Source organism: Glandiceps talaboti, chromosome 5 (assembly GCF_964340395.1).
Source record: "Glandiceps talaboti chromosome 5, keGlaTala1.1, whole genome shotgun sequence".
NCBI lineage: Eukaryota > Metazoa > Hemichordata > Enteropneusta > Spengelidae > Glandiceps > Glandiceps talaboti.
In genome coordinates this window covers 28,824,422-28,850,713 of record NC_135553.1, presented here as the reverse complement: position 1 = coordinate 28,850,713, position 26,292 = coordinate 28,824,422, and the positions used below count along the sequence as shown (strand labels likewise).

Genomic DNA, 26,292 nt, shown 5'->3' with positions numbered 1-26,292 from the left:
TTATTATGGTTGATATATGTTCCATATTATACAAAATTTGAAGCTTGCATTTTTAGCACAACTGAACTGAGGTTGAGTAGTGCTATAGGGATTGCCTGGCGTCTGTCTGTCTGTCTGTGTGTGTGTGTGTGTGTGTGTGTGTGTGTAAACAACTTAAAGTCAAAAACCGCTGAACCGATTGCCATGATATTTGGTGGGTCCATTACCTTGGGTGTCTAGTTGGGAAATTGTTCAAATCAAAATGATCTCATCACAGGTGTGTGATTTGGGTCAAAAAATGTGATTTTTGGTCAAAAAACTTAAACTCAGAAACTACTGTGAAGTCTGAAAATGATATTAGCTAGACGTTCAGGCAAGCCCTCACTGCGAACTTTGTTCGCTTATCGTATCGCAAGAAATCCCGAACATCTAGCAGCAAGACTACTCCTGGCTCTAACTTCAGTTGGAGCACTGTTGACATAAGAAGAGATTTGTTTGGCCATATATGGGGAAATGACTGATATGCATATTCTCATAAGGTTGTTAAATTGCCTGTGAGTATATATGAACTGGTGTAATTCTAAAGATAAGACCAAATCGTGAATCAATCTACCCACAGGAAGGGCAATTTACTGGACTTAGTATTCACTAGTGAACCGGATCGCTGCTCAGAAACTACCGTGACTTTTGATATCTTTGACAGTGACCACGCAGTTATTGAGTTCAGTTTCCACACCAACGTCACTAGGCTACAAAAATGTGCCCGTTCAGTTTTTAATTTCAAAAAGGCTGACTTCGATGGCCTCCGCTGCTACATGAGTACGATTCCCTTTCACACTGCCTTATTAGATTCCGACATTAATACCAATTGGCAAAGTTGGAAGGATTTAGTATTCATTGCTGCAAATCAGTTTATTCCATCATCGATTATTAAAGATATAAACGCACCTACATGGGTTGATAAGGATATCAGACACCTTAGCAACAAAGTGCAAACTGCAAGACGGAAGGCAAAACGCCGTGACACTACTTCGACCCGGTCGAAGTTTCGTAATCTTAGAAACAAATTAAAAAATATGTGCACCTTCAAATACAATCAATATCTAGATGCTCTAAGAGATTTTGGAGCTTTTTTAAATGCAAAACAAAATCAAAGAGTGTACCGGGTTTTGTCTTCTATGGCGGTAAACCTGCTTCTGACGCATCTTCAAAAGTTAGTCTGTTTAACGATTACTTTCATACTATTTTTACATCTCAACCCCTGACTCGTAGTTTTCCCGATGTTGAAGTTACTCAACATCAGCATCTGGGAAATTTGAATATCAACGTAAATGAGGTTGTCAAAACTTTGAGAAATTTAAATATAAATAAGGCTTGTGGACCAGATGTACTACCTGCACGTATTCTGAAAGAATGTGCTAATGAGTTAGCCCCATCCCTTTGTTCTCTGTTCAACAAATCCATACAGTCTGGCAAATTGCCTGACGAATGGTTGTCGGCGAACGTAATACCTGTTCACAAAAACTCTGATAAGGCCAATGTGAAAAATTATAGGCCAATTTCTTTACTCTGTCTTTTTAGTAAGGTGTTGGAAAGATGCATAATCAATTCTATTTATCATTATATAAAACCTCTTATTCATGATGTACAACACGGTTTTTTGAAGGGTCGGTCGACAACAACCCAGTTAACACAAGTGTTTCATGAAATTGGCAAAGTTTTGAATCGTGCTGGTCACGTCGATGTCGTATATCTCGACTTTTCAAAAGCATTCGACTCTGTGCCTCATGATCTTCTCCTGCATAAATTACAAATGTACGGTTTCCATGGTAAACTGCTAAATTGGTTTGCCTCTTATTTACATAACCGTTATCAAAGAGTTGTTGTCGACAGTGCCATGTCTGATTGGACTGCTGTTACATCTGGGGTGCCCCAGGGTTCTATTTTGGGACCGTTGCTCTTTCTGTTTTATATTAACGACTTACCTAACTATGTAAGTCCTAAGTCAGAGTGTGCCCTCTTTGCTGATGATGCAAAATGTCTTAAGGAAATTACTAAAGAGGAAGATTGTTTAGATTTGCAACGTGACATCGATAATTTGATGCTTTGGAGTGTAAAATGGGGCATGAAATTCAACATATGTAAATGCAAGTTACTCTCCATTACAAGGAAATGTAAGCCCATTGTTTTTAATTATTCTATGTCTGAAGTCCCCATTGAGAGGGTCCATAGTATGTGTGACCTGGGGGTGGAAGTGACGGACAATCTATCCTGGGATCAACATGTAAATAAGGTGGTAAAAAATCAAATAGCATGTTGGGCCTGATCAAGAGAACATGCGGTCAGTCGTGCTCGGTACAAACTAAGCGTAATTTGTATATCTCTTTGGTCAGAACTAATTTAGATTACTCTACTCAATCTTGGTCTGTTTGTACAAAAAAATCAATGATTCAATTGGAGGGTGTCCAAAGACGAGCTACTAAATACATTCTTGGTTACAATCAATATAAAGGGGCTGATTATAAAGATCCTCTTGTTTCCTTAAACCTCCTTCCCCTTAGCTACAGAAGAGCGATGTCTGATTGCGTATTCTTTTGGAAATGTATAAATAACGATTACGATCTTAATATTGATAAATATGTACATTTCAATTCAGACGATGATAGCTTACTGAAAATGCCACAATTTTGCAGTGAAGCATTCCGACAGTCATTTTTTAACAGAATATTTTATACATGGAATGCTTGTCCAGTCAAATCGGACTTGTCGTTTCCAGTAAGTGTCAACTCATATAAAAACGATCTCCGTATATTTTATAGAAATCTTTTGGAAAATAGTTTTATGTCTTTTAATACTTGCACATGGGCCAATCGATGTCATTGTGCCAAGTGTCGTATTTCTTAATTCTGTTCTCGTATGTTATTCGTTCGTGTATTTTTTGTATATTCTGTATCTACTGTTTTTAATATGTTCTTGTTAGTCCCCGTTGGACGAAGTCCGGGACGGGGACTTATGGATTGGGTTCCGTCTGTCTGTGCGTCCGTGCGTCCGTCCGCAGCCGTTTCTTGGAGATGCCTGGACCGATTTTTTTCAAACTTGGTACAGGAGCAACATACAATAACATACATATGCACGTCAATTTGTTTCATGATACGATCCAATATGGCCGACTAGCAGCCATTTTGTTTGCAAATTTTCCCTGTCTAAAGCCATAACTCAGACATGCTTGAACAGACCTCATTCAAAGTTGGTATTAGGACAGTGTTCTATGACATACATGTGCATATTCATTGTTGTCATGATACGATCCAATATGGCCGCCTGGCAGCCATTTTGTTTGTGAATTTTCCATGTCCAAAGCCATAACTCAGACATGCTTGAACAGATCTCATTCAAAGTTGGTATTAGGACAGTGTTCTATGACATACATGTGCATAATCCATTTTCGTCGTGATACGATTCCCCATACCCGACCCATCCTTTATTGTTGTAGGTATGTTCCATGTCCAACAAGCAGACACAACATATCTAAGTCTGTTTGATTTAGGTTTACAGGTGTTGTGTGATCAGAGTAGTGATAATTCCTTAAAACCCAATCATAGCGGGACTATGTCATTCTCAATGACTTGTTTGTTTGTGCCATTTGTTGTATGTGGAGGGTTGCTCTTATATACTTGCCACCTGTGCGACTTTTTCCCTGACTTTTTGTCGAAGTTTAATAAATAAATAAAAAAATAAAAGACAGGTGGGGTTTAAATACCATTCTTTTAGAGGAGTGGTTTTCTAATGTTATTTGTAGTGGTGAAGTTTTGTTTGTTTTACAGTTATATTGATTTTAGTGTGGTAAATTGTGTTTCAGTGGTGGGCTTGATAATGTATCCAATGGTAGGGATACAATAAGATTGGAACAAGACATTTTATCACCAATGGCAGGAACTGGTAAACTGTTTGTTTACAAGACATCGAGATTTTGGAGTCAGATTAAATCAGCAGGGTAAGAGCTGTGAGGGCGCTGTACCACTATATTCAAGCGTTCAGTCATAGTAAAGTTGAATGTTCCTGATCTAAGGGACAATCGAACAATGTCAAACAAGCTCAATAACCAAAATGTGTTCATTTAGGAGGGAATGGATCTGGTGTCAATGTGATTGCTGAACTTCATTTTTGCACTTTTTATCAAATTTTGAAAACTTTAGCTTAGATAATAAAATGATCTATGTTACTACTGAGATGTTTACAAGTTTATTAAAAGTTACTGCTAATGTGATATTGAGTGCTTGGTTTCCATTAGTATTTAATGTGTTTACTTTGTTTTTTACAGTGTATGGGTTCATGGTGGTGTGACACTACAATTATGGTTTGCACCATACATAATCCTGTCAATGTTACATTTATGAACATTCATATAGGGGAGGGGGGGGGAGGTGGCTAAAACAAAGTTCATTTATTGAGCTATATGACATTGTGCAATTGTGTTAGAAATGCTGATGCCAAAAGCAGGGTTCAACCTCTCCTCTATGAGCCAATTAGCCCCCCCCCCCTCCTCCTCCCTTTCATTTGGTATAATAGTAATAGGAGGATGTTACAACTGTTCAATTCATCCCTCTATGCATCCGTCCAAACACATCCATATCTTTAATATGCAATGGTAAATTTCTTTCAAATTTGGCACAGAGGTGACATACTATGCACTCACTTTATGTCATGACATAAAAGTTGACCAAATGGAGACAAACCATGATGCTTTGTAACTCAAAAATTGCAATACATGGAGAATCTATTCAAGTGTCTACCCCAATGTTATCATGTGCCTGTCTTACATTTGACTTGACTTTTGGCTTGGTGAATTTTTTATTTAAATTTTTTTTTCATTCATTCATTCATTCATTCATTCATTCATTCATTCATTCATTCATTATAATTTATTATTTATTACATTAGGATATTTTGACGTGAGACGGAATTGTCTTCTATGAAGGCTTGTGTGTTCTCATTCATAACAATACAAAATCAAATATATTTCATTAACGTATAACCTATGTGTACTTGTACATAATGATTTATTGTATTGCAGGTCAGCCATCTATGCTAACAGACACTACCTTGAATTGTATGGGAAGTATCATCCTGAAAGATTAGCAGAGAACTGTGATGATGGTCCTAAGATTATTGGTGATGTCTTTATCCATCCTACTGCTAATGTGGATTCTAGTGCCACTGTAAGTACAAACAGCTAATGTGGGTTCTAGTGCCAGTGTACAAACAGCTTATGTACATTACAGAATCGAGCCATTAACTAAGGAAGTGGGTTTTCTTATCTTTCATATCACTGAATGATGTTTGTTGCCAATAATTACAAATGTGATAATTTAAAAGCACTATTACATAACGCATCAGGCAAAGCTAAGCTCAATGTCTAAGTGTGAAGCCCCTAATGTCATATCAGTTGTTATTAGTTTTTTTGACCTATTATCAGTGACATTGCAATTAGCTTTAGAGATGCAAACAATTTTTATAACACCCGACTTGCTGGCTCACCAAGTCGGGAAAGTCGCACTTGACCCGCTAATGCAAAAAATTCATCATGAGATTCTACTGTAACTGTAAGTACAAACAGCTAATGTAGATTATAGTGCCACTGTAAGTACAAACAGCTAATGTAGATTATAGTGCCACTGTAAGTACAAACAGCTAATGTAGATTATAGTGCCACTGTAAGTACAAACAGCTAATGTAGATTCTAGTGCCACTGTAAGTACAAACAGCTAATGTAGATTCTAGTGCCACTGTAAGTACAAACAGCTAATGTAGATTCTAGTGCCACTGTAAGTACAAACAGCTAATGTAGATTCTAGTGCTACTGTAAGTACTAACAGCTAATGTAGATTCTAGTGCCACTGTAAGTACTAACAGCTAATGTAGATTGTAGTGCCACTGTAAGTACAAACAGCTAATGTAGATTATAGTGCCACTGTAAGTACAAACAGCTAATGTAGATTATAGTGCCACTGTAAGTACAAACAGCTAATGTAGATTCTAGTGCCACTGTAAGTACTAACAGCTAATGTAGATTATAGTGCCACTGTAAGTACAAACAGCTAATGTAGATTATAGTGCCACTGTAAGTACAAACAGCTAATGTAGATTATAGTGCCACTGTAAGTACAAACAGCTAATGTAGATTCTAGTGCCACTGTAAGTACTAACAGCTAATGTAGATTCTACTGCCACTGTAAGTACTAACAGCTAACGTAGATTCTAGTGCCACTGTAAGTACAAACAGCTATTATGGATTAGTGCCAATGTAAGTACTAACAGCTATTATGGATTAGTGCAAATGTAAGTACAAACAGCTAATATGGATTAGTGCCAGTATAAGTGCAAACAGCTAATATGGATTAGTGCCAGTGTACATGTAAAACAGCTAGTGTGGGTTCTAGTGCCAGTGTAAGTATAAACAGCTAATATGGATTAGTGCCACTGTAAGTACTAACTGCTATTATGGATTAGTGCCAATGTAAGTACAAACAGCTAATATGGATTAGTGCCAGTATAAGTACAAACAGCTAATATGGATTAGTGCCAGTGTACATGTAAGTACAAACAGCTAGTGTGGGTTCTAGTGCCAGTGTAAGTATAAACAGCTAATATGGATTAGTGCCACTGTAAGTACTAACTGCTATTATGGATTAGTGCCAATGTAAGTACAAACAGCTAATATGGATTAGTGCCAGTATAAGTACAAACAGCTAATATGGATTAGTGCCAGTGTACATGTAAGTACAAACAGCTAGTGTGGGTTCTAGTGCCAGTGTAAGTATAAACAGCTAATATGGATTAGTGCCAGTGTAAGTACAAACAACTAATGTGGGTTCTAGTGCCAGTGTAAGTACAAACAGCTAATATGGATTAGTGCCAGTGTAAGTACAAACAACTAATATGGAATGTACTGCTACTGTATGGTTAAATCCATAGTGTGAGAATTGCAACAAAGAAATGTGTAGTTTTACAATAGGAAGTTAAAGTATGAATGTGTTAATACACATGTATGCTTCTAATTATTTAATAGATTCTTGATGGTTGTCAGAGTGATTGACTTGGAATCTGTACATTATTTGTTGTGGAGTTATGATGGTTGGTAGAGTGATTCCCTCGGAATCTGTAGATTACTGGTTGTGAAGTTGTGCTGGTTCTGAGTGTCGATGGCTTATAATCTTTACATGGCTGGTTACGGAGTCATGATAGTTGTTAGTGTGATCAGCTTGGAATCTGTGCATTGCTGGTTGTGGAGTCATGATGATTGGTATTGTGGTTGTCTTGTAATTTGTACATTGCTGGTTGTGGAGTTATGATGGTTGTTAGAGTGATTCCCTCAGAATCTGTACATTGCTGGTTGTGAAGTCATGCTGGTTGTTAGTGTGGTTGTCTTGTAATCTGTACATTACTGGTTGTGGAGTTCTTATGGTTGTTAGAGAGATTGGCTTTGAATCTGTATCTGATTGTGGAGTGTATGCTGATGGTTAGTGTGCATGGCTTATAATCTGTACATTGCTGGTTGTAGAGTCATGATGGTTGAATGGTTAGAGTGGATGGCTTGTTATCTGTACATTGCTGGTTGTGGAGTCATGATGGTTGAATGGTTAGTGTGCATGGCTTATAATCTGTACATTGCTGGTTGTAGAGTCATGATGGTTGAATGGTTAGTGTGCATGGCTTATAATCTGTACATTGCTGGTTGTAGAGTCATGATGGTTGAATGGTTAGTGTGCATGGCTTATAATCTGTACATTACTGGTTGTAGAGTCATGATGGTTGAATGGTTAGAGTGGATGGCTTGTTATCTGTACATTGCTGGTTGTGGAGTCATGATGGTTGAATGGTAAGAGTGGATGGCTTGTTATCTGTACATTGCTGGTTGTAGAGTCATGATGGTTGAATGGTTAGAGTGGATGGCTTGTTATCTGTACATTGCTGGTTGTGGAGTCATGATGGTTGAATGGTAAGAGTGGATGGCTTGTTATCTGTACATTGCTGGTTGTAGAGTTATGGTGGTTGTTAGGGTGATTGGCATGGAATCTGTACATGGCTGGTTGTGGAATCATTATGGTTGATTGGCCTGTAGTCTGTACATTGCTGGTTATGGAGTCATGATGGTTAGTTGACCTGTAATCTGTACATTGCTGGTTGTAGAGTTGTCTTGGTTGTTCGAGTGCATTTACTTAATCGTGTCTATCATGGGTATCTGCGACTTGGATGTGCGACTCGTACAAACTCAAAAATGATATCTGCGACATGGTAGTACGACCACTCATACTACCTGTCTGAGCTCGGTCGCACAAAGTCACTGCGACCTGTACTGCGACGTATTTGTAATTGTACCAAACTATCAAAATCAAAGCTGACGAAGACTTCGTGTCAATGACATTTGCCAAAAAAGTTATTTCATTGCCGTTAGAGTTAGTTGGTTTCAACCGTTAACCGCAATCACCTTAGTCTGGTTCCTGATGTCCATATTTTGATTAACTTTACAGGTACTCTCTCTACATTACTGTAATTACTGTAATGTAGAGAGAGTACTTGGAAAGTTAATCGAAATACGGACGTCGGGAAGCAGACTACCAGTACCGTAGCCTGCGGGAGGGGGGGGGGGCAAGCTGCCCCCCCCCCCCCCCCCCCGAGATTTTGGAAAAAAAGCAAGAAAAAAAGCAACTTTTTGAATACATAGCGATACTATTAAAATAGTTATTTACGTGACGATTCCTAGCATGTGCGATTTCAATGGATAGTTCACTAACGTGACTGTACACTGACTCATGGCAATATGTATCTTATATCGCTATTGTACGCTGGCTTAAATTTGAATTAAAATATGTCCAGTTAAAATTGTAACATTTTGCAGCAAATTAAAAAAAATTTGCACAAGAAAGTACAAAAGAAGTGCGCACATGCACTGTGCATTTTCTGCGAGTAACAGTAGTCTTGAAAGTCTCCTTCATTTGAAGATAGCAAGTCGCAATTATAAGCTTAATGTCAGCGAGTGAAACCCCCCCCCCCACAAAAAAACAAAACAAAACAAATGGAAACTGTCATTCAACGTGAGGTTGCCTGCTATGCTGCATGCAGTGACTCGTGACTCCGAAGATACGCTCGATCTCATTTACATCTTGTTCCTTATATTAAAATATTTCATGCTGATAAAACGGCAGATCTCTTTTTGAAATATTTGGTGGCCCTGAAAAACTATTAAATTTGGTACGCAGTTTAAGATCCACTATTTGAAGATATTTCTTTCAATAATTGTGTTCGACGTTGTCTTTGGTTAAAATGTTGTTTGATATAATTATCTCATTGCACACTGACACTAGCGTTATTCCGCAATTCATTTTGAAGCGACAATTTGCTATGGAAAGAATGGCCCTGAATTTGTAAACAGAGCTGTACCTTCGACATCAAAATCCAAACTTCAATTTCCATTATAATGATAATGACAAGGAGAATTCACTGAGTTCACCTTGGGTTCCGACATAAACGAGGCCATAACAGTGTTGGGAGTTGGGTAAAGAAAATGATTATTTTGTTGTGTTACTTATTTGAGAAAGCACCATCCATTTTTTTTACTTTGAATGTGACATCTGTTCGGCAACTACTTTGAAAGATACGACATTAGGCCAGAAAAAATGAAAAAGCTGTTCAACCTACCCATATTTGTTTTTCTGGTGATGGGTAATATATCCTCATGCGGGCTTCGCATTTTTTTTTTCAAAATTAAGGATATTTCTTTATATTTTCTGAATAGTACATGTAACAATATACATTTGAGTCTATTCCAATTTATATAATATCTTATACAGTGGTTTACTTGGCTCTGATGTTGCATACAAGCATGAATTGAGATTAAATATCCAATGTGCACTAAAAAGAATTGAACAAAAGTTTACAACCATTGGGCCATCAAAAGTCTGAAAGTCTTGAAATGTTTTGCTCTTTATTTGGAACAAAATTAAACTTCAGGAGAAGTCATTTTCCATGTGCACATCCGCAAAATATCTTTCAGCTTTGCCACAACAAAATACACTTCCAGATAATATGTAATACATATCATAATTGTTTCAATTCTGGTATTTTATTATGTCTATGGTTCGATATTTTATGCCTCTCAATGGCCTCCTACACTGTCTTATGTTCAATTTTTTTTCCACCTTTGGAGTTGTCTCCTTCCAATGCATCATTGTACCATATGATTTTATATCTCCACTGTAGTGTAGGTGACAGAAGCCTGAGAAGGGGTGGCTAAAATAATGCTTGAGTTTCAATTGGCGGGGCTTAACATTTTTTGAGAAGAGAGGGTGCGAGGAACTACACCATTTGTTTAACCGTAAATTGTGTACATTTCCTAACTGTAGCTATACAGACAAATTGCATGAGATAGTATCAAGATGACTGAATAAGTTCTATCTAAACTTGACCTGAAATATTTTGGTATCATTATATATGGTTTGTTTTATCCTTGTCAAGCATTGAAAAATGAAACCGACCTACTTACCCAATGTGATGGGTTAGGTTACCCGTTGACAAGCATTTTTTATTTTTTCTGACCTTACATATGATATTTAATTGCGTATACTAAAATATATATTATGTAAATTGCATGCAAATTTATGTAAATTAGCACTTTTCTAAATTTTAAATGCATGATTGCACCAAGACAAAGTTCTGCCCCCCCCCCCCCCCCCCCCCCCCTTGGCAATTTGGTCAGGCTACGGCCCTGACTACGATCTCCGTAGATTAACGGAGCTGTTGCATCTATGTACTGGATAATTGTTCCAAAGACGGCCCAAACCACGACTCCGTGGTCTACTTCCGAGAGCTATGGTTTAAGTCGATATTTCTATAATTCTATGTTTTCCCATTGGCTACATCACTGTCTATTAAAGGCAGGTTCCACCATTATCACTTCATATGTAGCATTGTGTCCTCACAGTACAATCTTTGACTTTTCAAAATCTAAGCCGTCGTAATAGAAAGTTTAGTCGGATAACAGTCCCTCCACAGGGTGCTCAGGCACATTTTGTTCTGTTTATAAATATAAACAAAACAAAATAAACATACAAGTAAACAAACAAAAACAAACAAACAAGTAAACAAACAAAATAACCTGACAAATGAGTAGATACATACATGAGTAAACGACAACAAACCAACTAACAACCAAACACTGCCCCCCCCCCCCCCCCCCCCCCCCTTCAAATGGTCACATATGGAAATTCCATATGTGACCATTTCGGGTGGGTGGGGGGGGGGATTGGTGCGAAATTTGGTGGGAATATTCTTTAGGGAGTGTAAAGTAAGATTTGTTCATGACATGATGATTCCATCAGTGATATGCAAATTAGGGCTAAAAATGTGTCTTTTTGGTTAAAAATCTATAATTCCAAAACTACTGAGCAGATTGGGCTGAAACTTGATGGGGATGCATCTAGGGATGTATGGACGAAGATATATTAAGCATACAATGATTCCATGAGTGATATGCAAATTAGGTGTAAGAATGTTCATTTTGGGTCAAAAACTTATATCTCAAAAAGTACTTGGTCAATGAGTCTGAAACTTGCTGAGATGGTTCCGAAAGTGTTATTCTGCAGATTTTCTTCCCTAGCAACCATGACCACACCCTTAGCAACAACCAAATGGTAGTATACTTTGGTCAAATAACAACATCATCTGGTAGGCAAGTGAGTAAACATTCAAAAAATGTATGCAAATACCCTAGCAACCATGACCACGCCCATAGCAACAGCCAAACGGTGGTGTATTTCACAAAGATAACAACAGGGTTTAATAGACAATTGAATAAACATTCAAAAAATGTATGTAAATTTGCATAGCAACAAGACCACACCCATAGCAACAGCCAAATAATCACGTATATTGTTTTAAGGTGGAATGGAAGCATTTAAAGGCCAAGGTCCACTATATAAAGAGGATTATGGGTAATGTATGCATATGCGGGAAATTCAAACTGCTGTAAGGAGCACTGACTTTGCCCTCATGTCTTCATCCCATTTTGCACTGAAAAAGTTTCACATGGCTCTCATATTTCATATATACTGTTTGTAAATATATAGTGATGCAACATGAGTAGAAATAACTGACGTTAACTAAGTTTGGTAGCCAACATAGCAGGTTTACCGTCAAACTGACCCAAAATTTGTTTCAAATTTGTCTAGTAAAAACCGTTGGCCAGTTGTCAATTAGGCTTACAAGTTACACAAAGCATGATAAGACACTGTGAATGGTGCAAATAAACAACGTGCGAAATGCCAAATACCGAATGCAAACAATAAAAGCGAACAAAAGAGTCTGTGTGCACTCTGTTAGCCCGATATTTTGCCTAAAATCAAGCTCACATGTGCGAACGGTACGTGAAAATGATACATTGTTACTGAAATAGAATGACATAAAATGAAACCAAAATGTTTCTCAGTTTGATCGATGTACGTTCTGGGTTGCTACACTCCTTAGTAAAATCACAATTTCATACAACTTTTTGTGCGCGCGACAAGTGTTTTCTGTCAAGTAGTTGTGTCGTTGACGTACCTATACCTATAATAGCCGGTTACCTACCGGTCACAACGCCCAGCTATAACTTATAAGTATAACCACGTACAACAGTTTAGTTGTGGACCGGCTAAGGAAAGTACTAAAACCTGACGACCATTGAAAAAAATTCTAAGGTCGGAAAATTAAATATGAGTTTCCCAGAAGTACTAATAGCAAGTAAAATATCCAAAGTGTAAAAAAAAAAGAAATAAATTCACAATTATTTGGAAAACATTTGAGGATTACGCGGTAAAACAAGACTGGCCACGCTATCGCTAGCGAAAGCCTTCAAACTAGTTTCATAGGGACCGGACGTTGAAGGAAGCGCGAAGCGAAGTGTGAGGTCAATGTGACGTCTCATGATGTATGATGCAACAACACGACGTTTACGTAGAGTAGAACTAAATGTTTTCTAAACTTCAGCGGAAAGAAATTTTGTCGATCGGACACTGACTATTTTCAAATTCTTAAAACATCTGAGAAAAATGAAGAGAGGAAGCAAAATGTAGCACTGACAGACAAGATAGACGTACGGTACGTGTACAGGAGGTGAGGCACACCATGTGGTGCAAACTGGACAATGATCGTGCGTGTCACGTGTATGGCATCAGATGTAATACATGTAGCTAATCAAATATTCTTGGAATGCAGCCTTTCTTGTAACAAGTATTGGAAATTGTCAGAAACCTGAGGATTTTATGACTGAATATATTTCGATCAAGAATTCCCATACTTTCAGTTAAATTTTCTGATGACCCCGAAGCAAGACATGTTTGAAACATTTAGTGCGACATTTGATACTGATAAACGAGTGATATAATTCATAAACAAATCTAACGTTGGCAACTCTTTTATTTCTGTAATGATCATCAAATTTCAAGGACAACTGTCTATGTTGTACACATAGATCATACATCACTGCCTAGTCTAGTTCCTATACCTGTCGACTGCTACGATCTCTAGCTCTGTGCATGTTGTGGAGATGAACGTAACGCGAACTGACAAGACTACAAAGTACAATCATGGAGGCATCATAAATATTTGTTTCATTCAAATTTGAGAGTTGAGAAATCGTATTAAATTCTTTCCAGATTTCTCAAAAATCGTTTCCATATGTTTTGGCACTATCCAGCAATAATCCTCGTCATGTAAATGACATCGACTGACATCGTAGTCAAACATACGCACGGAGACAGAGCGGAGACCAAACAAGAGTCCGTACTCACCCCATCACGACGTATGCATTTATGTGTTTGTTTTGAAATAGCTGGGGTGGTACTCGTACACATCGGGATAACTCGGAGAAGCACATGTTTGTGATTTTATTGACTGTTTTCTGAGATGGGACATTGGGTTTGGAAATACAAGTTTAATCAATCATAAAACAGCCATAACAGATACTTTCAAAGAATTAGAACACGGAAGGAAAATAACGAAAATCAACGACATTTCTACCAAACTCGAGATCGCAGTAAGTAAGGAAGTGCAAAGCTTAGTCCGCTCTGACCCGTGCGATACTTGTGAAGTTAATTTTGAAGTTTTCACGATTATGTTGTCAAAACGATTTTGGTGTGATAACGATCGACCAAATGCCGACGCTAGTGTGTACGTGTGCAACTGTAATCTAGTACCTTGTACAAATGATACAAGTAAGTAAGTTTGTTCGTACCCAAGAATTTCAGTTTACAATTTCAATGATACAAATTGTCACTGTGTAATAGTGTTTGGATCGTGTTAGAACAGGTCCCTCAAAATATAATTTTTCGGGTTATAATTTGTATGTATAAGTTTATAGAAATACGTGTTTCACCCAGACTGGGTGTCTGGCCGTACGTACGCACCGGAAAAAAACGTAGCAGAAACACTGCCACTAGACTTGAAAAAAAAATATAACAAGGGACTCTTCGGATTAGGCAAGAACTATATGTAACCAATATGTGTGAACAGCCACTAATATGTTGATAAACTACCTGGGTCGGATTTACCAAATGCTCCTCCCAGATAAACAAACGTATTCCGTTGCACATGCGCAACCTACTTCCGTAGCGTGGGCACATAGCCTGTTTGGACCTTGGCCTTTAAGGAGTTCGGTGTGATTTATTTGTTGAAAAATGTTCAGTCCGTACATTGCTGGTTATGGAGTAATGGTGGTTGTTAATGTGATTGGCTTGGAATCTGTACATTGCTGGTTGTGGAGTCATAATGACTGTTAGTGTGGTTGAATCGGAATCTGTACATTGCTGGTTGTGGAGTTATGCTGGTTGTTAGTGTGATTGATTTGGAATCTGTGCATTGCTGGTTGTGGAGTTAAGATGGTTATTAGACTAATTGGCTTGGAATCTGTATGTCACTGGTTGTGAAGTTATGCTGGTTGTTAGACTTATTGGCTTGTATGTCACTGGTTGTGGAGTTATTATGGTTGTTAGTCTGATTGGCTTGGAATTTGTACATTCTGGTTAGGGAGTTATGCTGGTTGTGATTGACTTGGAATCTATACATTGCTGGTTGTGTAGTGATGATGATTGTTAGTGTGATCACCTTGTAACCTGTGCATTGCTGGTTGTGTATAATAGTAACAGTACCGTAGCAGCTGCCCCCCCTGGGAAATTTTCGAATACATAACGATGTTATTAAAATCGCTATTAACGTTACGATTCCCAGGACGCGAGCTTTGAATTGGTGGTTCACTAATAAAGGCAAGTCAACAGCGACTGTATTTACACTGACTCCTCGATATCAGATCTATTGTACGCTGGCTTAACTTTGAATAAAATGTGTCAAAAATTGTAACTTTTGCAGTGTAGCAAACTGAAAATTCTTTGTGCGGGAAAGTGCAAAAGAAGCGCGCACATGCTCTGTGCGTTTTCTTGAGTCTCCTTCATTTGAAGACAAGAAGTTACTAGTCACAATGTCAGAGAGTGAAACTCCAAAAAAGTGACGTCGTGTCCAGCAGTCTATTTTGACATTTGTCAAGAAACCGACAGGGTAAGCATACATACCATCACATCAAAGGAAAATGTCATGCAGACGTGAAGTTGCCTGCATGCAGCGACTCCGAATATGCGCTCTATCTATCGTGTTCCTTATGCTAAAACATTAATTTACTGGTAAATGGCAAATCTCCTTTTGGAATATTTGGTGGCCCTGAAAAGGGCCGTTTACTTTGTGGGTGACACTGTCACTATATCACTCTGAATCGTCGTCAGAGCATGGAGTTTCCTCCAATTTGGTAAGGGCAAACTCAAACTTTGCTGCATTATCAAAGTATGCATCTATCAATGCAGCAATTGTGCCCTCAACATCCTCGAAGACATCACCAAACTCTCTATTTAACACTAGGTGAAACTGCTGAGCGCGAAGCTCGTCCAGTATTCAATTCTTCCTGACAATACAGTCACTCAGGACGCGTTCCAAACAAGAACATCTCACAAACGCAGGTCGGTCATCTTTTGAAGTAGACTGTAAAAAAATTTTGATAAAGGGCACTCCATCTTGATTCCATACAGATGCCATGTTCATGAAGTTGACTGTGTTGTGACTGAAAGCTATAACCAGCTGAAATTTAGCATTTCGAATACGTCACAATTTTTATCATATAAGGGTAACGTCATGCAAATCTGTCGGGTGTCAAGTGGGTCACCGGTCCAAATAAGGTCATTTTTCCACATATGGGGTCCATCATGTACTAAATATAATTCTTCGTCACAATTATGAATGAGGCCATAGTAATTAAAGTCTCTGTATTGCGTCCACTCAAAAATTCTGAATGATAAGCGGGTAAGCGGTCATAAAACACACATAATTTTTGTAGCATATTATACAACATTTGTAACAAAACTTTTGTAGGCAGGAAAGCAAAGCTAAGCAGTAAAGTCCTATTCAAAAATACTGTGTTTTCCATTGAAACCTTCAAAGTCTTACGCGCATGGGACCACAAAACAGATATGTTAATTAATTTGGCCTGAGTTAGCGTTTCTTGATCAGGAACTGATGAACGCGGTAGTGTCAGGTAATCATTTCTAGACATTTTCGATACGGGATATAAAATTATTACTACTAGCTGCTGCGTTAGGGTTTGGGTTATAGACGAGTGGAAAATCGCTCTCGTGAACTTTGATTTGATTTGCCACAACTGGAAAGGCCCGGCAATTGTGCCAAAAAAAAAATACAACTAGTGTGACATGTAAACTAATCTGTCTATCATGGTGACAATATCCGACAACAGTAATGAATTTTACTATGGAAATTACACTCTTAAAAATGCAGAAAGCAAGGTTATCGTCCAGTTTCATGCACTATCCGTGACAGTATTTTTGGTTTCCCTAAATGCAATAAATCACCATTTTTTTCAGATTAAACATAATTTGATCTTAATATTGCGGAAATGTAAGTTTTAATTTTTTAATGCTTCTTTAATTAACGGGCGGGTGTTTAAATTATGTATTTAAATTTCATGTATAAGGCCAAATGATTCTTGACTTAAAAGATTAGGTTACATGCAGGGAGTTGATGACACAATTGCATTTACAACAGTATTTTACTTTGAAAACAATATTTACAATTTCAGCCCAACTGATCACCAGTCCGACGTGACTCTGCCATCCACCAGTAAGCAAAGTTTAGAGGGCAAGGACCTCGAAGCTACAGATGATCAAATACAAATTTGCACAAATGAGTGTAACCCCGATTGTACTGTAGATCCAAGTAACCCACACGACCCGGCAAATTAATAAAAATAATAATAATAATAATCTTTATTTGTCCAAATAAATTCGGAAATTTGTTGAACGGTCGCCGCAGGGCAGCGCCCTAGTGCCCTAGTGTTGAAGAAGCAGGAGGAAACCGGAGTGCCCGGGGAAAACCTGCGTTGTTCGGCAGGGTCAAACTGAGCATCACCCTTCTTACATGCAGACCTAGTTAAATTTTAAATCAAACCCAGCCAACACCAGGCGGGTTCGAACCCAGACTGCAGAGGTAAGAGGCGTACGAGCTAACCGCTCGGCCACCGACACCGATTCTTACGTGCAAAATTTAAGCCAAGCAAAGCATACGCATTTCCTGTAACTGCAGGTAGAAGGTACAATATATCGTGGGAAGAAAATAGGCCCTGGCTTCGATACAGTGTAAAAAATGACAGCGCATATTGTGCTTATTGCCTATGTTTTGGCTCTGTCTCCAACTCACCTTTTGTAAACCAAGGTTTTAAGAACTGGAAAAAAAGCAACAGGTGTTAAACAGAGTTACCTTGACAACCATGCTGCCAGTGTTGACCACATTGTATCAACTGAAAAAGCTATGAACTTTCTGCATAGTATGCAAAATGCAGGCAGTGATATTTGTGCGAAAATAGACAAAGCAGTAGAAAACAGGCAAGTCCGAATCAAGAAAGGTATACTTTCTATTATTGATGTTGTTATCGTCTTGGGACAAAGGGGGATTCCATATCGAGGTAACTGGGTGAAAGAAGACCAGGCTGAAGATGGAAACTTTGCATTTTTCATTGACTGGAAGTCTAAATTTGATCCTGATTTGGCTGATCACTTACGACATGCTAGCGGAAGTGCTAAGTATACTTCACCCCAAATCCAGAATGAAATAATGTTACTATGTGAGAGTGAAATTAGGGAAGGATTGTCAGCTCAATATCTCAATACTGGAGTGTTATGGCAGATGAAACACAAGATTGTTCAACCTCTGAAGAAATCAGCCTGTGTATCCGTTATGTCAAAGGAAAGGAAGTCTGTGAGGATTTCCTTGGCTTTGTCCAAATACGACAAATGAATGCACATACAATTGCTAACACAATCATCGACTCACTAACCAGATGGGGTTTGAATATGGATAACTTGGTTGGACAGGGTTATGATGGTGCAGCAGTGATGAGCTCAAGCAAAAATGGTGTTCAAGCAATAATTCAGAAACGTTTCCAAAATGCAACGTATGTCCACTGTCATTCACACGTCCTTGCCTTAGTCCTAGCAGCTGGTTGCAAGCAAGTTCCTGAAATTCGCAACCTGTTTGATAACGTAGAAAAACTTACATGGTTTTTGAGCGGAAGCGCAAAGAGGAAAGCTATTTTTGAGAGTGTCAACAGTAAAGAAGTGGATAGTGATCTTGACGAGCTGCTGCACATTGACAATGATGAGGATGAATTGAAGGAGTCCAATATCGAAACTAAACATGGGTCGCAAAGGAAATATCTTCCAAAGCTATGTCCAACCCGGTGGACAGCCAAAGTAGATACCTTATCAGCTCTGATTGCTAAATACAGGCAAGTTTTGGAAGCACTTGAACAAATACAAGACAACAGCAATGGGGATGCTAAAAGAGATGCAGGTTCATACGCAAGGCTTCTTATAGATCCGCAATTTCTAGTATCTCTGGTTGTGGCTCATTTCGTCTTAAGCTATTGTGCAGCTGTAACAAAAACACTACAGGCAGTTAACTGCGATCTGGGTAAAGCTTACAAAGACATCCAACTTTGCAAAGAGTGTTTAACAAATGGACGCTGTGATTCAACGTGGGACAAACTTTGGAATAGAATAACATCCATAGCAGATGCCATAAACATCAGTCAACAAACCTAGAACAGCGGGCACACAACGTCATCGATCGAATGCGGGCCATTGTCAAGGACAGAGTAACAGTGACTATTACAAAGTTAACGTATATTACCCATTTGTTGATCACGTCATCCAGGAGCTTGAGACAAGATTTGATGAACTGCACTCGAACTTGCTATCTGCCCAGGCACTGGTTCCATGTAACATTGACCAGTTGACGCCAACACGTGTTGAAGCAATCAGTGAATACTATGGAAAGTTTCTCCAGAGAGGTAATACATTAGATATTGAAATCGACAAGTGGGTCACGCTTCACAGCAAAGTTCCGATAAAGTCAAGACCACAGAATGCCTGTGAGGCTTTGTTGGCCTGTGATCCGGAATATTTTCCGGTCATAAACAAAATTCTTGTAATATTCCTAACAACCCTAGTTGGTAGTGTTTCATGTGAACGCTCTTTTTCGGCATTGCACCGTTTGAAACTGTGGACAAACGTCATTGTTCTGTATTAGGACCGTCATAGACAAGAATAAAACCATTTAGGAAAGGAATAACAGTTTACAAGAGACTGTGGTCCAAGTTGCATCACAGGGGGACCCAGGAACCGTGTGACAAACAAAACAAAACAAACAAATAAATAAATAAACTATCAAATAAATGACAAATGAACAAATGAACGAACGACAAGTATAGGGACAAACAAAATAATTAAATAAACCAGCAAATAAACATATACTCATGGGGTATACTAGATATGTTTTTTTTCTATACAGATAGTGATGGGTATAGAAAATAAACATATCTAGTATACCCCCATGAGTATCTGTTCATTTGCTGGTTTATTTAATTATTTTATTTGTCCCTATACTATACTTGTCGTTCGTTTGCTTGTTCATTTGTCATGTATTAGATAATTTATTTATTTGTTTTGTTTGTCACACGGTTCCTGGGTTCCCTGTATATGTGCTTGTATCGATGTTATGGCTGTAGCAAATTACTAAGTGTCCGGTATCCAAGCTACAGCAACCAGAATTTTCCCTAATTCTATCTCAGCTGATAGCATGTTGCTCAAATATTAAGTCAAAGATTGATGTAAACTTAGCAGTGCTACTTGTATAATATGGGAAGATACAGTAGTCCCGTTGGATTATCATCCACATCTGCGGCCAAAAATGAACCACTGTTTTCAATGCCTACGCTACACGCACGACCGGTCGTACGACCAGATTTCGGTCGTGGATGTTCGTTATCATATATGCATAGGGCTACAGTAATAAATACCCGGATGTTCGTTTGACCTCGGACACTAAATTTATTCTAGATCGTCTGTTGATCCTAAATTCAGGGGAGACAGAAAAACTCGAACAACTGAGCAAAAATTGGCAGAATCCTCCTTGATTCCTTTCTCGAATGACAACCCGCGTACCCGCTGAGCACCACCGACTGCGAGCTGCGGGCCACCATTTTGAATAAGAAATCTCGCGCAAAGGATTGTAGGGGCAAAATTAATTCAACACATACACAAAATTAATTCAGCACATACACAAAATTAATTCGTGACATACACAAAATAAATTCAGCACATACACAAAATTAATTCGGGACATACACAAAATTAATTCAGCACATACAAAAAAATAATTCAGGACATACACAAAATAAATTCAGCACATACACAAAATTAATTCGGGACATACACAAAATTAATTCAGCACATACAAAAAATTAATTCAGGACAAATAAAAATAATTCGGCACATACATATAAAAATAATTCGGCACATACTGTATTTCGTGACATAAATAACAATAATTCGGCACATACATAAAATTAATTCTAGACAACATGAAATTAATTCCAGGAATGCATAAAATTAATTCAAGGAATACATAAAATTAATTCAAGACTGCATAAAATTAAGACCGGTGTATAAAATTAATCAAAACACATTTAAGTAATTCAAGGAATACATAATATTAATTACAGCAGTAGTTTTATTATTAGTACATAATTGTGACCAGAACGGGCCCCCATAGTGATTGGCTTGGAATCTGTACATTGCTGGTTATCGAGTTATGATGGTTGTTAGACTGATTGACTTGGAATCTGTACATTGCTGGTTGGGAAGTCATGATGGTTGTTAGAGTAAATGGCCTAGAATCTATACATTGCTGGTTGTGTAGTGATGATTGTTGTCAGTCCCTGCCGGATGAAGTCCGGGACGGGGACTTATAGATTGGGTTCCGTCCGTCCGGAGCCGTTTGTTGGAGATGCCTGGACCGATTTTTTTCAAACTTGGTACAGGGGCATCATACTATGGCATACATATGCACGTCAATTTGTTTCATATGATACAATCCAATATGGCTGCCAAGCAACCATTGCTGAACATGCTTGAACAGATCTCATTCAAAGTTGGTAGTAGGACAGTGTTCTATGACTTACATGTGCATATATTCATTGTTGTCATGATACAATCCAATATGGCCACCCATCAGCCATTTTGTTTGCGAATTTTCCATGTCCAAAGCCATAGCTCAGACATGCATGCTTGAACAGATCCCATTCAAAGTTGGTATTAGGACAGTGTTCTATGACAAACATGTGTATATCCATTTTTGTTGTGATATAATACAATATGGCTGCCTGGCAGCCATTTTGTTTGCGATTTTTCCATGTCCAAAGCCATAACTCAGACATGCTTGAACAGATCTCATTCAAAATTGGTATTAGCACAGTGTTCTATGACATACATGTGCATATCTATTTTCGTGGCATACATATGAATGTCAATTTGTTTCATCATACGATCCAATATGGCTGTCTAGATCTCATTCAAAGTTGATAGTAGGACAGTGTTCTATGACATACATGTGCATATATTCATTGTTGTCATGATACAATCCAATATGGCTGCCTGGCAACCATTTTGTTTGCATATTTTCCATGTCCAAAGCCACAACTCAGACATGCTTGAACAGATCTCATTCAAAGTTGGTATTAGCACAGTGTTCTATGACATACATGTGCAGATCCATTTTCATCATGATACGATCCAATATGGGTGCCTGGCAGCCATTTTGTTTGCAAATTTTCCCTGTCCAAAGCCATAACTCAGACATGCTTGAACAGATCTCATTTAAAGTTGGTATTAGGACAGTGTTCTATGACATACATGTGCATATCCATTTTCGATTTCCGTCATGATACAATCCGATATGGCTGCAGCGATTTTGTTGGTGCATTTTTCATATCCAAAGCCATAACTCAGACATGCTTGAACAGGTTCTCATCCCCCATACCCGACCCATCCTTTATTGTTGAATGGTTAGAGTGACATTTTATTTAAGATGGTTGGTAGTGTAATTGACTTGTAATCTGTATATTGCTGGTTGTGGAGTTATGCTGGTTGTTAGAGTGATTGGCTTGGAATCTGTATTTGGCTGGTTATAATGTTGGTTTCTTATATAGCGCTTTCCCACTCCGTGCTCAAAGCGCTTTACAATTATTACCCTTGGCTCGGATCAGAACAGCACAATGGCCCTTTAGTCTTCCTCAACTCCCCGGGGAGCATACAATCCATTGCAGCCATTTAAGCGCATAGGATTAAAGCGCATAGGATTAAAGCCTTCACATTGCAACCTACATCCTACCAGGTCCCCAGTTATACAGCTGGGTTGACTGAGGCACAGTCGTGGTTCAAATCTTGCCCAAGGACTTTAGCCACTCAGAAACAAACAGCAGGCAGCGACAGGGCTCGAACCTGCAACCTGTAGATTCCAAGCCGGTCATGCTAACCATTCACCCATCATGACTCCACATGGTTATGGAGTCATGATGGTTGGTTGACCTGTAATGTATACATTGCTGGTTATGGAGTCATGATGGTTAGTTGGCCTGTAATCTGTATTTGGCTGGTTGTAGAGTTATGATGGTTGTTAGACTGATTGGCTTGTAATCTGTATTTGTCTGGTTGGAGAGTCATGATGGTTGTTAGAGTAAATGCCCTGGAATCTATACATTGCTGGTTGTGGAGTGATGATGGTTGTTAGTGTGATCAATTTGTAATCTGTACATTTCTGTTTTGGAGTAATGATGGTTGTGATTGGCCTGTAATCTGTACATTGCTGGTTGTGGAGTCATGATGATTCTTAGTGTGATCAGCTTGGATTCTGTACATTGCTTGTTGTGGAGCCATGTTGGTTGTTAGAATGATTGGTTTTGAATCTGTACATTGCTGGTTGTTAGTGTGTATGGCTTGAATGGTTAGAGTGGCTGTCTTGTAATCTGTACATTGCTTGTTATGGAGTAATGGTGGTTGTTAGAATGATTGGTTTTGAATCTGTACATTGCTGGTTGTGGAGTTATGCTGATGGTTAGTGTGCACGGCTTATAATCTGTACATTACTGGTAGTGGAGTCATGATGGTTGAATGGTTAGTGTGCATGGCTTATAATCTGTACATTACTGGTTGTAGAGTCATGATGGTTGAATGGTTAGAGTGGATGGCTTGTTATCTGTACATTACTGGTTGTGGAATTATGACTTCCTGTTGATATTCAATGTTTGTTGATGTTTGTTGATATTCAATGCGTACATGTATGCCCATGACAAGTAAGACGCAACCTGATTGGTTGCGAGGCTCAGTGAGCAGAAATTCGTTTGAATGGGCGCCATCTCAGATGTAGAGGAGGCGATCAGGCTAAAAAATTTAAACATGTACCAAGAAGGTCAATTCAGGCAAAACAACGAAGGTAAAGTAGCAATGAACGATTAGCTGACGTCTACATCGGATTTTAATCAGATTGTGTCAGGGGTAATAATTCTACACTGGTATGTTGTTGTATTGATCCTGTCTATTCAGTGTATTAGTAACTTCGTAGCCCTACAGATTTCTAAGTTTGATTTCATTGATTGCTATGTGATAGAGCATACATTTTTAGCACAACTGAACTGATAAGGTCAGTAGTGCTATAGACATGGCAAAGTGTGTGTGTGTGTGTGTGTGTGTGTGTAAACAACTTAAAGTCAAAAACTGCTGGACTGATTGCTTTGATATTTGGTGATCATGTTACTTCTGGTTTCTAGTTGTGAAATTGTTCAAATGAAAATGGTTGCATCAGAGATGTAGGTATTGGGTCAAAAAATGTGATTTTTGGTAAAAAAAAAAATTATGGGGCAGATTGGCATGAAATTTGGTGGGAACATTCTTAGGGGTAAGTAAATTAAGATTTGTTTATGAGGATTCCCTCTTTAATATGAAAGTTAGGGCTAAAAATGTGTCTTTTGGTCAAAAACCTTTAATTCCAAATACTCAGCAGATTGGGCTGAAATTTAATGGGATGCGTCTATGGGTGTATAGATGAAGAAATGTTAAGCATATAACGATCTTATCAGTAATATGCAAATTCTAGGTGTAAAAATGTGAATTTTTGTCAAAAATTTATGTCTGAAAAAGTACTTGGTCAATGAGACTGAAACTTGGTGACATGTTTCTAGAAGTGTTATTCTGCAGATTTTCTTCCAAATATTTTGACACAATTATGCAAATATATCTAGCAACATGACCACGCCCATAGCAACAGCCAAATGATCGCGTATATCACGAAGATAGCAACATGGTTGGATAGGCAACTGGATAGTCATTCAGCAAATGAACACTTATTGTTAGCTTGACTAGCATATGGATAAACATTAAACTGTGCAGTTGTGCTACAACGCCATTGGCAGTATTTTTTATGCTTCTATACAGTACAAACATAGCGTATTTCTTGCGTGGGCATTTTGCCTTCTGTTAGAATGTTTGGTAGAAAGGCCTGTATCATTACCAAACCCCTGTCAACTCGCCTATACGTTTCTATAGGCATGAATTGTCTATAAGCCAACTCACCTATAGGTTTCTATAAGCATGAATGTATATATGCCAAACCGCCTATAGGATCCTATTGGTTTCTATAGGCATGAACATCTCTTGCTCAACTCGCCTATAGGTTTCTGTAGGTTTCTGTAGGCATGAATGTCTATAGGCCAACTCACCTATAGGTTTCTAAAGGTTTCCATAGGCATGAGTGTTTATAGGCCAAACTGCCTTTAGGATCCTGTAGGTTTCTATAGGCACAAATGTCTGTAGGCCAACTCGCCTATAGGTTTATATTGAACACATATTGCCTGGCCATGAGGGCCATAGCACCCGTTTATTACACCCGAGGGACTGTGAGTTACCAGAATCACATGCTAAATAGCATGTGATTCTGGTAACTCACAGTCACGAGGGGGTAATGAACGGGTGCTATAGCCCGAATATAGGCCAGGCAAGATGTGTTTTATAATATACCTGTGAACTCGCGGTGGCAGACGACATCGTCAGAAGCTGCCATTTTGACCTGCTGTGAACGCGCGGTGGTCACGTGACCATGTAAAAGTTGATGGGACTATTTCCCTAGGGAAATAGTCATTCTATTTTCCTATCACGTGACTGATTCTAGCGAATCATGGCACAGCATTATCACTAGGTATATTATAAAGGATCCTATAGGCTACATGCATTTCTGTAAGGGACAATAGATGAGCTAGCATATGTTGGTATATATATTGTGTTTGTATGGTTTCAGTATGTGTATGTGTGTTTTTATGATGTTGTCTCCCAATATTCTTTCCAAATAACATATCAGAAATTGCTACATTGCCAATCTGTCATACACAGTAAACCCCATGTTAGAGAATTCAAAAGGAAACTGCCATTCATGGTAATTCAGTACATTAGTACATACATTTTTTTAATTTTATTTTATTCCTAGCTTGGTCCAAATGTTACCATTGGTGTTAATGTTCATGTTGGTCCTGGTGTGAGAGTCCGTGAATCCATAGTCCTACAAGCTGCTAGACTAGAGGTATGCCAATTTCTGTTTACATAATAATAAATTATTTCCACTAGATTAAAAATTATACAACTGAAACTATAAAATGACTAAACAGCTAAATATATTTGAGTAGACATGGAAATGAGAGAGCAAAAATAGTTGACAGAGCAACTTATCAAATTTTGACCTCACTCAATGAAGAAAATTAGATAACATATAAAAATTGACAGCAAGAGAAACTTACAAGTAATAATGACCAGGATACAGAACATATGTAATGTGTGATGATAA

At 38.3% G+C, this 26,292-nt stretch overlaps 2 protein-coding genes across 5 annotated transcripts in view; both read left to right on the top strand.

The window, feature by feature from the left end:
• Window positions 1-26,292, top strand: part of LOC144434765 (mannose-1-phosphate guanylyltransferase regulatory subunit alpha-A-like) — a 162,097-nt gene that overhangs the window by 93,309 nt on the left and 42,496 nt on the right. For 3 of the 4 annotated variants that reach the window (XM_078123248.1, XM_078123246.1, XM_078123247.1), the window contains exons 7-9: window positions 3,839-3,973; window positions 5,054-5,198; window positions 25,939-26,031. In XM_078123248.1, the coding sequence (XP_077979374.1) occupies window positions 3,839-3,973; window positions 5,054-5,198; window positions 25,939-26,031 (373 nt within the window). The remainder of the gene's footprint in view (window positions 1-3,838; window positions 3,974-5,053; window positions 5,199-25,938; window positions 26,032-26,292) is intronic. The other variant, XM_078123249.1, reaches the window with a different exon arrangement.
• Window positions 7,908-19,166, top strand: LOC144434819 (zinc finger MYM-type protein 1-like). Its single transcript, XM_078123329.1, is given in 4 exon segments — window positions 7,908-7,978; window positions 17,147-17,300; window positions 17,779-18,205; window positions 18,208-19,166. Coding segments are annotated over 4 exon segments (1,611 nt in total).